Genomic DNA, 15,030 nt, shown 5'->3' with positions numbered 1-15,030 from the left:
CTTATAAATATTGTTCTGAATAGATAAATGTAAGTAGCACGGTTTTCTTTAAATTAATTTCCTTTTCAAAAAATACACTGTGTCATTTATTTTCTTTTGAATAATGCAGTTATTTGACAATACTGTGAGGGGCGCGCCTCACAGTATTGTCAAATAATAGCGCTTGCAGCTTTAGTTGATGATTGTAACACTTGACAAATTCGCCCTTGACAAATACAGCTACTCTATTTTTATTTTTTATTTTTGGTATTTGTTACTTAAGCCTTCATTGATACAGGTATGTGAGAACCATCTCTTGCGCGCACAGTAGGTCCTGTCAGGTGAAGAAATGGGTGGAGTTTCCCCAACTTAGTCATTTGCAATGGAGATGCTACAGCAGCGCTGTTTTAGCACATGTCTGATGTCGGCCAGGTTTGCTTTAAGAACGGCTTTGCATTACATTTGTCGCGATTGTAAAACCAAGGTGCGCGCAAACACAAAGCGCACCGTGCAGCTGTGCCGTTTCCGACTGCGATTCTGATGCTGATGGCCTCGTTAAGGCGACTGCTGCAGCTTTTCTTAACTGGCTGCGGGAAGCCCTACCATGGCCATTTTCATGGTCAAACCACCCACGGGCATCCAGAGGTGGCAAACTAAACGAACCCACAGGGGGTTCCGAGTGAGAAAGCCTTGATTTCTTATCACGTGCTAGACCTGGTGTTAAAATTCTCAAGACACCCCCCCACACGCACACACCACTCTGCTGCTGTGCGATTTGTAATATAAAATGTAAGTTTTAACTTGTTATTTGTTTCTTAGAACAAGACAGTTACAGGTCGATGAAGAATCAAAGATTTCGATACCGGCAACCATAAAGCGAAAAAAACAAACAAACCCAAACCCAACAACTAGTAAATCAGATGCAATGTTTTTTGTATAAGAGTGTGTGTGCGCGCGCGCAACGTCTCCGCTTCCAGGATTTGTATAACTGAAATAAAACGCGTAATAAACACAATAATAACATACTGGCACCGTGGTGTTTCTATGTATTGTGTGAATGGGCCTTACGCACATCAGGACCACGCAATCCCCCTTTCCTCATTTGTTTGCTTCCCGGGGCTCCCCGCGGTGTAAGGCTACTCTGATAGGTCCAGAGGGTTAATGGGACTGGCCTGCAGGGCAGCAGCTTACTAGGATATAAAGCCACAGCTCTCATCACGATAGCACAAGGAGTATCAATAGATTCGCTTTTACGCACAGTCGAGGGGCCTGTTGGTTTTTACGCACGGCAAACCATTAAGGCCTCTTTGGCACAGTTTAGTTTTTACGCGTTTGTGAGAAATCTTAGGTGTGACCATGACTCTCTCAAGTGAATTTGAAGCTTCACAACATGCCGGATTGCCTATACAAGAGGATGCGATTGACATAGTAGGCGAGGATGTCCACTATCGAAATGAGTGCTCTACGGGTTCCTCAGCAGAATCTGGTGCGGAATTTGACTCTTCAGAACCAGAATCGTCGGGGGAAAGCGAGAACAGTTTCTGCGCAGACGCACCGGCGTCAAGGAAAGCCCAGAGCAGCTCGGTAAAGCCCCCGTACTCCTACATTGCTCTCATCACCATGGCTATCCTGCAGAGCCCGCTGAAGAAGCTAACGCTTAGTGGCATATGTGACTTCATTAGCAACAAGTTTCCCTACTACAGAGACAAGTTTCCCGCTTGGCAGAATTCGATCAGGCACAACCTCTCCCTTAACGACTGTTTCATCAAGATTCCGAGGGAGCCCGGAAACCCGGGAAAGGGCAACTACTGGTCTCTGGACCCTGCTTCGGAGGACATGTTCGACAACGGCAGTTTCCTTCGCCGGAGGAAACGGTTCAAGAGAAACCAGCCCGAGTTCGGCAAAGACGGACTGATGTTTTATTCCAGCTTTAACTGCTGCCGGCCGTACGGACACCCATATAGCATAACTGGCCAGGTAAGCCACACGGCTGCCTCTTCTATTCGTTACATGCCCCTGCAGGAAAGCATCATGATGCCTTCCTCATCCTACCACCTCCTACCACAACCCCTGAACAGCCACGGAAAGTGCGTTGGGCCTAAAGACTTAAGAGCACAGCTTTGCGCAGCAGAACCAGCTGAGCCGAAATCCGGCCCACAGGCAAAGTGCTCCTTCAGCATCGACAGCATCATGAGCAGACCCTCTTCTATCAGTCAGCACAACTCAAATCCACAGCAAGGCCCGCACGGTGCTCTCGGTTACGGTCAACTCATGCCTGGCCCTGCTGCCTGTTTGGTTCCGACCCTCCTGCAGCCTTCAAGGAATCAGTTTTGCCCTCCTCCCATCCTGAGCACTGCTCCTTTTATAAACGAGCACCTCAGACTGTCGTACCCTCGTTGCTGAACCCTTTGAAAACACTTTACAGTGTCTGTATGTTTGGCGTAGCTCATTTCTTAAAGAAATGTTTTTTTTATTGCATGATATTTATGTGCGTTATGTCTGTAAATAAGATGTGTTGTAATATATTTGTCAAGGTTGCTTCAGGGGAAAACTTCGTCAATGTGAATGTGTTTTTTTTTATTAAGTAACGTGGCAAAATAAAATGAATATGTGGGAAACGATTGCAAGTTTTGTTATAATCTGAGTCAGTGCACAGTGCTCGTAAGAGCTATATGTGGATTTACTCAGAGCAGAAATTATTGTTTGTGTGTAAGTTTGAAAAACACTTAGATTTTCTATATTTCTGTAGTCTTTATTGATATTTGTACCTGAAGTACAGGTGATGCCAAACTTTTATTTTAGCTACAGCAAAAATGACTTACTATAATTTAACTGACAGTATTTACCGTAAGGGTTCAACATTGTGTTGGCCTGCTTCCTCTTGATCAACTGAACTCACTTGTAGTCTGCAGGCTACAAGAATGATGACAAAAATCAGGTTTTATTAAAGTAAGTCAATGTCAAATTATAAAAACACATTTCCAACCAGGAAATGAATAAAAGCTATACAAACGCAGGGCTTAAACTCGCACTGGTCATTGCCGATAAAATAATGAAACTCACTCAAATGAAAGTTAATTAGCAGGTTTTAGAAATGAAACTCTGTATCCCTAATTGGTACTCTCACGTTTACGTGTTTCATCAAGTATACAAAATAATAATAATGATAATTAAAAGTCACTTTTTCCATTCTGCCTCAAGGTCGCACTGTTTCCAAAATATTGGAGCAGATGTTAGCGCACTGAAGTTGGTCCGTGTTATGGGATGGGCTACTTAAGAATTTACAGAACACCCAGAATTCAAGATCTATCAAAACATTTTCAATTCAGAAAATAATAACAATTAAATAAAAACGGTACACTCTGATACTTCTAGATTTCTGTGACTATAGTAATGGCCTGGGTTAGAGTGAAAAGCACACACACACACAGGCGTGTCCGGTTGCAGACCGGTGCCGACACAATTCCCTTTTGCCATCAGTCAGATGTCTATTTTTGGCCGGAGGCTCAGCTGATTGTGAGTCTTGACGAGTCCACCCCTCCCTTATTTTTTTCTTCATAGTCAGTTGTTCAGGCTTATTAGAAGAGGGAGTTGTCCGCCAGCAGAGGAGGAGAGTGCTGGTGGCTGCTTAGCTCAGCCAGTACTATAGGATGCGACTCCTGGCTTGGGTCGAGGTGAAAACATTTTTGATTGGCTGTTTCTTGTCACTATAGCCATTTCGTCCCTGTGTGGGACTGCTGTCACCGCTTTTTTCCTCGACGGTGGGGAAACAACCTTTACTTCACTCTAGACTGACAAGTTGCATCTTTGAGCTGTTTCTATCGAACTTATTTTTGTACTCAGTGCTGTAAACTCCTACAAAACAAAACAAAACAAACAAACAAAAAACTCCACCAAACTTGCTTGATTGGTTAAAGAGGATGGAGACGAGCCCGATCCCGGTGGTGACGGTCCAAACCGCCCCCTTCGAGGACCAGCGGCCCGGTACCAATGGACTGCGGAGGAAGACTGCGGTGTTCGAGGGGAAGAAAAACTACTTGCAGAACTACATCCAGAGCGTGCTGTCCTCCATCGACCTGCGGGACCGACAGGGTTGCACCATGGTGGTGGGCAGCGACGGCCGCTACTTCAGCCGAGCTGCCATCGAGGTGATAGTGCAAATGGCAGCTGCAAACGGGGTAAGAATAGGGCGACCACCAGTGTCATGCATTTGTTCCTCTCTGTCAGCATGCAGGAGTCACTTGTAACCAGCAGTAATGTTACTGTTCTGCTCTGCGTTGGTGTGAGTTACTACAAGCAGGCTTAAACGCTTTTAGAAAAAACACTTCTTGTTGGAATGGAAGACCAGCGGAATAATTATTCAACTTCACCAACAAACTCAGGATGTTAATGTAGCCTATGGCTTCTTTTGACCTGCACATATGTTTAAATCATTAACACAGAGATGGAACAATTCACTGGGCTGGGAAATTTAGGGTCATCAGATGTTATTCTGCTACTTCTGGTGGGACTTTGGGAGTTTTATAATAAATCAGAATTGTGCAGTCGCTTATAGTTTTTTCACATTTGCAGTAATTGTTGATACTGATACATACAAACCTGCTGAATTGAATTTAACAAGTCAGCTGCAAATAGGTTAAAATAAGAAGACAAAGTGAGGCACTGAGGAGGAAAGTCCCTGCAGCTCTTAGGCTGTGAGATCTTTGCAGTTGGCTTGGAAAAGTTCCAAAGGAAAATTGGAAAGGAATATAATTTGTTTTGGGGATCAGTGCGTTTAAAAAAAATTCTTTCTGCTGGTCCAGCCAAATGTCTTCTGGTGTCAGCCTTATCAGCACTTCCATCCATCCTGCTCTATTTTCCTGCCTACGTCTGCCCCCCACCACCGCTAACACACTGCCTACACCTCGGTGTTCAATCTATCAAGGGCTAAGTCTACATGCTGGGGATCCTCTGTCATACTGCAAGGAAAAGAACCAGAAGGATAATAGAAACACTTGCCAACTACCCACCCAGTGCATGTGCTGTCCTTCTCAACACTGGTTACTGAGAAGATTCCATTTGTTAGGGCTTTCCTAACAAATGGAATGAGCTTTTCTAATGACTTAGAAAAGCTCATTCATGCTTTTGTAACGTCAAGACTAGATTACTGTAACTCACTCTATTCTGGTCTCCATGCTACCCTTCTACATAGATTACAGACAGTTCAGAATGCTGCGGCACGTATTCTAACTAAAACTAAGAAGTTTGACCATATTACTCCGGTTCTTGCTGAGCTGCATTGGCTGCCTATCAAATACCGTATTCAATTTAAAATTTTGCTGCTTACTTTTAAAATTATCAATAATACTGCACCAACCTATCTTAAGGAACTTTTAAACCCTTATGTCCCTGCCAGGGCTTTAAGGTCATCCTCGCAGTTATTGTTAGTTCAGCCCAGATCTCGGTTGAAATCTAGAGGCGATCGATCGTTTGCCTTTGCTGCACCTGAGTTATGGAACAGCCTCCCGATTGGCATTCGGGAGTCTGATTCTATTTTTTCTTTTAAAGCACGCCTTAAAACTTATCTTTTTGAACTTGCCTTTTCTACCCGTTAAATGCTGACTGTTAACTGCGACCTATTGCATTAACTTTTTACTATTCCTTCATTCTTGGTGTTCTCTATCATGCGGCACTGGGTCTGCTATAATCTATGTGCTGCAGTCCATTTTATTAGTGGCTTTCTACTGTGAACATTGTCTGCTGTTCTTATTATATTTGATATTAATGCTCTTAACTGTATTATTTTATTGTTTTTCTGTAAAGCACTTTGGTATGCCTAGGCTTTTAATGTGCTCTATAAATAAAGGTTGTTGTTGTTGTTGCTTTCCCTCACTTTCTGATCTGTCCTTTATATACACATGCAACATCCCGGATGTTTAGAGGATGCCAGGAGAGCAAATTCCTCTCCAGTGAGGACAATTTTATTTAGAGAAGGAGAATTATGTTGGTGGTATTACCACTTTAGTATAAATAGAGGCGTAGTTCTGTTATTTAGGCATCCTTCTAGAGGGAGATCATTTGCCTTTTAAAGCAGGCAGCCAATTAGTCGCCTGCAGAATGACAAGATTCTTTGGGACAGGAAGTGATTTTTAACTTTTTGAAATCAGGAGAGAAACAAATGGATTGGATTTAAAAAAAAATTCAAAGCATATGTTTGATTGAAAATGGAACAAACATTTTTAACATTTTTTACAAATATGTTGCATTCTGTTTTTATAAAGCATTATGACTCTTTTTGAAACACAAAGATATTATATTATATTATGATTTTAGACCAGGTGATATCTGCCATGATATGAAACCATTATTGCTTCTCACTAATATTGGTGATGCACAGATTGGTCGTCTGGTAATTGGCCACAGTGGGCTCCTGTCCACCCCTGCGGTTTCCTGCATCATCAGGAAGATCAAGGCCATTGGAGGGATTATCCTCACGGCAAGTCACAATCCTGGAGGCCCTGGAGGAGACTTTGGAATCAAGTTCAATGTGGCAAATGGAGGTGAGGATTTAGAAAATACATTTGCTTTTCCATCTGACTCTTATTTAGAAATTTTAAAGTCAAAAATAGAAGTTTGAGACAATTTGATTTAAAAAATATATATATTACAGCAAAAATTAATGCTAATGTTACAACTTGGCTCCTAGGCCATGATATAAAATGGAGTGTGATATCAGAATTGACAAATACAGGTGATTTGTTAAAGATTGGTGCCCTAGATTTGTAAAAAACCTAGGGCACCAAATAAAACTTTAATAACATTACAAGTTTCTCTAAGCATGCCTTTGTGCCACACCTTCTCCTGGATGGGCAGTTAAGTAAACTCATGCATGTATCCAAAGACTCTTGCACTGCCAGGAGTTGTAACACCAGTGAGGGATGCATTTTTCATTGTCTTTGTTTCTCTGTCTGGCAGGGCCCTCTCCAGACACAGTGATGGAGAGGATCTACCAGGTGAGCCGGACACTCGAGGAGTACGCCATATGCCCCGATCTCCGCATTGATCTCTCTAGGCTCGGAAGACAGGAGTTTGACCTCGAGAACAAATTCAAACCTTTCAGAGGTACAACATTCGTGCATGTTTAGTTAAAAAGCTTCTCTGCATCATTCTGAATTCTTCAGTGTTATCCACAAGCGTGGATTTTCCCCCACATTGCTACAAACTTTCCTGTTGTGTGATGCTAGTAGAACCCCTCTTTCTGTCACTCAAAATGCACAGAAAAAAAACATACTCTCATCCAGTACTAACAGGTTCTTCTGTCTCTATCCAGTGGAGATTGTAGACTCGGTTGAAGTGTATCTACAAATGCTACGAAACATCTTTGACTTCACTGCCATTAAAAGTCTCCTCACAGGACCAGATCAGCCTAAAATACACATAGATGCCATGAACGGAGGTCAGTTCATCAGCATACGTCCTGTAAGCCCTGCACTGCAGTTACTGTTATTCATATTATTCTGCTAACTTCTACTCACCTTTTGCTTTGTTACAGTGATGGGCCCCTATGTACGTAGGATTCTGTGTGATGAGTTGGGAGCTCCTGCTAACTCTGCTGTAAACTGTGTACCTCTGGAGGACTTTGGTGGCCGACCTCCTGAGCCCAACCTGACTTATGCCACCTCTCTGGTAGAGTCCATGAAAGGAGGCGACTTTGGCTTTGGGGCGGCATTTGATGCAGATGGGGTAAGCCATTTGGTTGAAGTCCTACTCCAGAATGTGCAATCATTTATTCAAGACTACATGGGTGTAGTGGTGCTGAAAAGCACTGCACCCATGGTCTGATACTTTCAAGTGTACCATATAATAGTGGTTTACACATTTGCTTCACAAATGAAAGGTTGCTGGTACAATTCTACCTGAAGACACAAATCCACTTTGGGGGTTTTGTCAGGAAAGGCATCATGCATAAAACTGCCAAGTCAAACAAAACAACAGTGCTACCTACTGTGGCAATCCACTGTGACAAGGGAATGGCCAGAAGTGGCTTTTAATGTAATTCAGTAATCACAGAGTGTGTTGCGTACCTCTGTTAATGTTTGGTTACCGCAGTAAACGCTTTATACAAACAAGATTTCCTGTTTAAGTTTCAAATTAAAAGCCCTCTATTATTTCAGGAAACAGAAAGGCTTCACTGTTTATATTGTGAAACATGCGCAAGACCTAAAGAACTCAAACTCAAAGTTTTATTAAAGAAAAATTGTAATCTTAAGCTTACCTCTGCCCAGGACATTCATCCTTTGACAACTGGCTACTAATTTACACCGGAAAAAAGGGAGCAGGGAGAAAGTTACATAACCGTAGAACCAATTTCTTACATATAGATAATTATTTTCTGCACAATGACAAAAGTCATGTAGGATGTCTTCTGGGCTGTCTTGAGGGGAAAGCTGCTTCAGTACTGTTTGCCTTAAAAAACAAACAACCGTGAAAAAAACAACAGATTTAAGGCGACATTTGAAACGTTTACACAGACCCCCAAGTTATTCAAAAACTGGATAAAATAACATGCAATAGGATGACCGGCAATTTTCCACTAAAACCTATTTTGATCTGTGTTGTACTGCAAACACTCTTATTAACCAGGACAAAGGAAGAAGTGCGCAAAAATTAATAGGTAATACTCGAAATCACTTACTGTACATTTTAGGGATGTTTCTGAGGTCTTATTAATCTGTACTGCACAGGAGGATGTTCCTAAAGAACATTATGAGCTGCCCCCTGTGAATTGTCCAGTATTCCTTCAACTGGATTTGGCTTAAAAGGAAATTAAAATACAGGGATTGGAAAATGCATGAAGAGATCTTTAGTAACTTGGACTCCTGCAAATATCCTTCAAAATTTGGTTTAATAAGTCATTTAAAAATATATTTAAAAAAAAAAAACAGAAAATACTGACCTGAGTGTGCGCTGGGATCATATTTAAGAACATATTTAAGTGGCTGTGGCTGTTTTAGTTCTCATACATACATAATATCTCTAATAATCCATAATATTAAATAATTAAATAGATCCTTTTTGTGGTATTTACATGCCATGTTGCTCCACAATCTATTCATTCATTTCTTTAAGCCTAGCTGACTTTTATTGCTATAAAAGCTAAATCCAAGATATTGACTCCAGCCAGAGGCAGCAGAGAAATCCTTATTTATTTTTTATTTGTTTATAATTGCACGTTGATTTCAGGAGTGAAGGCAATGGGTGCAAAGTTGCAGTGCATGCACAATAATCCAACGGGCGTCTCACTTTTTCCACAATGTCATCCAATAGACATTTATTCTGTATAAACAGACACAGGCACACACTGTTTGCTTAGTAGTGTAACATCAGGAGAATTACATCACATCTGCTCTGTTTCTCCCCCAAGGATCGGTATCTCCACTGTGATTAGCACCGGTGGTTATTATCATACTGGGTGGATGTTTCTTTTTTGGGGATATATAGTAACCGATATCTTCTACGCTCCCCACAGTAATAATGAATCCTGGGGGGTGGGGGGATAGTACTGAGAATTTGTTACTTGTACTGTTCTATGTTTTGTAACCGTCTACTAAAGATCATTTATAGTAATGTGAATGTTTGTGATACAAACACACTTTGTCCTTAAAGGATGTTGTTTCTTATGTTTCTTCATTATCAGTAACGCTCATGAAAAGACCAACAATGTTCTAATCAGTGTCTTAAATGTGACAGCTTTCCTATCCCTTCAGCAGAATTCAGCTCATTACTATTTAAGTCATTATTTGGCGAGTTCAAAAGTATTTACGGCAGCAGGATGGAGTGCTGGGGACCGACTCAAAATAAACTAGAGTTGCTATATTCATTGTAATGAAGGGACATACAACAATGGTGGCCTGAGGAGAATTAAGCAATTTGTTTTGGTCTTTTTGTGGGGGTTGTTGGCAATACATGTACTATAAAAAGGGTTAATTAATGCAGTTATGCTAACTAACTACACAGGACTCACAAAGCACTTTATGGTTTTGTCGTGTTCTCAGGACCGATACATGATCCTTGGAGAAAATGGCTTCTTTGTGAACCCATCGGACTCAGTGGCCATCATGGGTGCTAACCTCTCCACCATCCCCTACTTCAGACAGTATGGCGTCAAAGGATTTGCTCGAAGTATGGCCACCAGTGCTGCCCTTGATAGGTACCACACACACACACACACACACACAATCAGTAGATGTAAGAAGTTCTATAACACCACCCACACTCTTCCTACAAACTCCTGCATCAGCCCAGTCTCCGGAGAGGGACGACACCCACTATGAATAAAGCTGTGAGATCACCCCCCCCCCCCACACACACACACACACACCAAACACACACACACACACTTACTCACCCCCCTATAAATACTGTGTGTTATGTAAGGGTAAAGCTAAGCAGAGGGTGGTGAGTGAGAGGACGTGATCACCGCCAAAGTCATCTCCATTAACATTGTTCCAGCAGGAGAGATCCCGGCACAGCACCTCGCTGACGCTTCTGCAGAATGCTGCTCAAGGGAGCCGTTTGATGAATGATGAATCTACTATAGTTGCTAAAGACTATGTATATGGATGGCAGTCATGAAGTTTAGCTGTTTAAAATGTGCTACCTAACTACATTAAAACATTTAACATCCTGATTTAATATTTTATAAATAATAGACCTTATAGAAGTGCAAAGATTTCATCCTCCCTTTTAGTAACTTTCAACACAACCTCCTTTTGACCCCTGCCTATATTTATTTAATCTGACCCTCTACCAGAAGAAGCGTATAGGTGCATATTTATTTTGTGTCCATGAACTAGACACATTAAAGATGCACTAAAGTGAGGTAATGGACTTCCAAAAGCATTTGGACGAGATTAAGAAAGTAAATCACTATTTTCAATATTTTACATTATCCCGATGAAGTTACTCTTAGCTCAAAAGACTCCTTCCTAAAAGGGTACTTGATGAAGAGAGGCCTGTGGTGGGCAGTGATGTGTCACACTGTCTTCTTAAACCACCATGTGTGATTTAAAATCTAAACAGCATCCGTGAAATTTATTTCATTTATTCATGTGTGTCTTTATGTGTGTGAAAGAACTAATCCTTTACTGTGTGTAACTGCTGAAAGGCACATGAAGTGATGCTATTACCAACCCTGATCCATCTGGGTTTCACAGTTGTGAGAGATGCTTAGAGGCAGTAAGAGAAACAATTTTGTCATTCCCCCTCCTGAATGTGTAAGTTTGCTAATTTACAAAGAAATTATCTGATCCTTTCCTCATAAAGAATACCGAAGATGGGTCATGAATCTGTCTTCCAATATGACAGTAACCCAAAACATAACGCCGTAGCAGCACATTAAGGTCATGGAGGGGCTTAGATGCTAGTCCCCAGACCTCAACATTATAGAAAATGAGTGGAGGGAGCTAAACTTGTGAGTTGCCAAGCAGCAGCAAATAAATCTGGTGATCAAAGGTTTCTTCACTGAGTACTAAGTCATTTTTACTTTTGGATAACACTTTTTTCACTCAATGACATTTAAATCAATTTATAACTGTTATGTACTGCGTTCTTTTCTGGATCTTTGGTTGATATTCTGTCTCTCTCCATTAAAATGAAACTACAATAAAAATTAGAGAAGGATAACTTTTTGCGAGCAAACTTACAAATTCAGCAGGGGATCAAATAATTATTTCCCCATTGTATGCGAATTGGAATTTTACATCACAGAATTGCTGGTTATCTTTATTTACATGGTGCTGTTGCACACTAAGGCAGACAAACACACAGACTGCATCCCTTGATATTGCACTACTCCTTGCCTAAGGTCATGTCTTATGATGTTGAGCCCTAATAATCACACTGAATGAGTTGCTTGAAAGGTTTGCATACACTGGCTCCCCAGTCAGCTTGGCCTCATCACACACATGCGCGCACACACACACACACACACACACACACACACACACACACACACACACACACACACACACACACACACACAGGCTGATACCCAAGACACAAATGTCACATGTCCCACTGCAACCCTGAAGCGCGAAGCAATGCCTCCAACACACGCTTTTCAGTTCTTCTTCTAATATTATCTTTATCTCTCGTTGTCTACTTTCTGAGCACTTGCCCTTTTGTATTGATGATAGTATGCATTTATCTACTGGAAACTTTAATTTAGTTGGGAAGTAGAAGCAACCTTATAGATAATACTTAACCCACTGATAATATCATGCATAATAAACTGCATAACACAGGCTTTTGATTTTTTTCACGTTTAACATGATTTCACTTGATTAGTCGGACTACATCTGCAAATCTGTGATCACTTAACTGGTAATTAATGACACTGTTGCTGACCAGTGTCACTTTGTTCCACTCTTAGTTTCACAACTGCCGCTCGTATGAGCGTGACACGAGTTCGTCATGTCACACTCATGTTATGTATATAACGGCATGAACCTGATAAACTCGAGAAAGTGTTGAAGTGCTTAGTAGTGTGAAGTCGGACCCTGGAGTCTGTCCAAGTGTGGGCTGTTTTAGGAGACCGTGTGTATCTGTGTTCTGAGTGTTTAGACTGAGGTTCCCTCCCTGCTATGTGTTTAAAGTCAAGCAAACTGTGTTATAAAAGCTTTGATAAATGCGATGGTGTATATACTCTGTGCGCTGATGTGTATGTTAGTGTGTGTTAACAGAAAAGACAGAGAGAAAGTGAATGCAACTGTTTTCAGATAAGCAAAGGAAACTGACTGGATTCAGGTGGACAGGAGGCTGGATTTAAATCTATCACTTTGGTTGGAGTGTGTGCGTGGGTGATTTTATGTCTTTGTGCACATGCTATGCAAGACGCGGTGAGGGAGGAAGGGAAAGTGGGTGGGAAATGTTGGTAAAGGAAACATCTGCCTCTCTTTTCACAGTTCCAGGGATGGAAGGATGTAGGATTGAGCCACTGGTGTGCGTGTTACGATCATGAAATGTGAGCTCTTTTACTGATTAGCACGGCAAAGTAGAAAGGTCAAATATTTGATGTTGTGCTGTAGCTAAACAGTTACAGAAAGCTGTTAATGACCGTTGGCGTTGTGGTCATCGGGATTGTTTTTGTGCTGAGGAAAGAATTAGTAATTAAACCAAGCCACTAATTCTCTCTAGTGGTATTGCATGATGAATAAGAACCTAAAGTGATTAAAACCTTTACACAGTACCTTTTATATTTACTTTGACAGAGAACATTAGGAGTAATTGACCTCGACGCTGTGCCGGGTAACGCCATACAAGGCCACTTAAATCAGGTCAGGCAGGGAGAGCAGCATCAAGAACACAGAACTAGGCAGGCAAAGATAAACATTGCTCTAACAAGCACATTTATCGCCTGATTTACTATGATCGATAGCAAATATATTCTTGACACAGCTTTGCAAAATCCTAGAAAACTGTTTTGACATTATGTCACAAAGGTATGTTGAGATTGGCACTCCAAAATAGCTATGACCACTTCCAATAATTATGCTAAAATTAATTTTAAAGTATGTTCAGCTCTGACTTGTAGAGAACTAACAGAAAAATCATGGAATAAAATGCCAAGAGAGGAAGGTAGGGAGAGACAGATGGCTTCAGGGTCGGGGTGGGATTACATCAGGGAGTGACTCAAGATCCCGTCTTGTTTCCAGTGATTATGGACAGGTTGACAGAGAAGGATTCCTGTGGACTATGATGTTCACAGATAACATTGTGACTTGCAGTGAGAGTAGGGTGAAGGTGGATGAGGGACTGGAGGGGTGGAGGTGGAGGAATGAAAGCAACAGAATCTGTGTACAACTGAGACAGAGGAGGATGGAAAGGTGAATATACAGTATGTACTGAGTGTCAGGGGGGATTTATGACTGATAGTAGTAGTAAGAGTGAAAGGGGAGGGTTACAAGATGGTTGTAAATATATATACCGTATACATATGATATATGATATGTGGTGTGGCGATGGTAGTGCTGCCAAAAACAGGAGGCAGAGCTGGAGGTGGCAGAGCTGAAGATTCTTAGATTTTTGTTGGGAGTGACCAGGATGAATGGATAGGATTAGAAATGAGTAGATCAGAAAGACAGCTCAGATTAAGCGATTTGGAGACAAAGTAACAGAGCCAAAGTTGAGATGGTTTGAAGATCTCAGAAGATGGACAGTAAATGCATTGGACAAAGGATGTCGACAGGAGGAGAAGAATAAGATCACAGAGAAGAATGTGTGATTGCTAAGGATAGGGATATGGAAGCAAATGATCTGCTGTGGTGCCCCCTGAAGAGAGCAGCGTAAAGAAGAAGAAAAAGAAGTTCAGCGTTGAGTTCCGTGGCAGCATTATCAGCAATTAACATTGCATTTCTGCTTTGACTACTAAGGGTTATTGGTTCGGGTCAAGCTCAAGTAATGCTCCGGCATTGCTGCTCTTTTAGCCTGAGCCCTAAATCCAAACTGAGGCGTGAGGGTGCTGAAGGCTATGTTTGGTAAAATGTCAAGCCAAAGCCAAAAGCTGGCCTTATTTTACTTCACGGATGTAGAGAAACATCTTCACTCATTGTACCTTCCCCCTCCGCTGGGATTTACTGAGGTGCAAGATAAAGGTTACTTAGTGTGGGTCATATTGTAAGCGTGTGTGCAACAGAGGTTCCAGAGAGTTGAGATGAAGGAAAGTGGACATACCTCCTACCTGCTCAGTTATGAAATTTCTTTCCAGCTCTAATCTTGTCGGAGCAGAGCTTCCAAACCATTCAAGACAGACCTGCTCTAACTTTCCTCAACTGCAGCTCAGTGTTGTCACATCCTAGAATGAAGTTATTTAGCTTTGTTCATACATGCAAGGCTGGACTTGCTCATCGCTTCATGTATATTAGAAGATTAAATGTAAGTAAAACACAGACAGTAAACATCAAAATAATCAACATCCAAAAATAGAACTTCCTTAATACCCTAAAGAAGGTATTCACAGGGAAGGATAATATAGCTAATAATTGATTGATACTAACCATTTAAAAATACTGT

The 15,030-nt window shown here is 41.4% G+C and overlaps 2 protein-coding genes across 2 annotated transcripts in view; both read left to right on the top strand.

Moving 5' to 3' along the window:
• The first annotated feature begins 37 nt into the window (after positions 1-37).
• Positions 38-2,591, top strand: foxd5 (forkhead box D5). Its single transcript, XM_004547207.2, has one exon. It carries the CDS (start codon positions 1,336-1,338, stop codon positions 2,380-2,382), a length of 1,047 nt encoding a protein of 348 aa, XP_004547264.1. The 5' UTR covers positions 38-1,335; the 3' UTR covers positions 2,383-2,591.
• Positions 2,592-3,552: 961 nt separating this feature from the next.
• pgm5 (phosphoglucomutase 5) overlaps positions 3,553-15,030 on the top strand; it is a 30,620-nt gene continuing 19,142 nt past the window's right edge. Inside the window, exons 1-6 of the mRNA XM_004547208.5 lie at positions 3,553-4,157; positions 6,356-6,518; positions 6,934-7,080; positions 7,289-7,414; positions 7,511-7,701; positions 10,014-10,168. Of these exons, the coding sequence (XP_004547265.1) occupies positions 3,900-4,157; positions 6,356-6,518; positions 6,934-7,080; positions 7,289-7,414; positions 7,511-7,701; positions 10,014-10,168 (1,040 nt within the window). The 5' untranslated portion in view covers positions 3,553-3,899. The remainder of the gene's footprint in view (positions 4,158-6,355; positions 6,519-6,933; positions 7,081-7,288; positions 7,415-7,510; positions 7,702-10,013; positions 10,169-15,030) is intronic.

Source organism: Maylandia zebra, linkage group LG12 (genome assembly GCF_041146795.1).
Source record: "Maylandia zebra isolate NMK-2024a linkage group LG12, Mzebra_GT3a, whole genome shotgun sequence".
NCBI lineage: Eukaryota > Metazoa > Chordata > Actinopteri > Cichliformes > Cichlidae > Maylandia > Maylandia zebra.
Note: the sequence above shows the minus strand (reverse complement) of the source record. Positions and strands in the feature narration are given on the sequence as shown.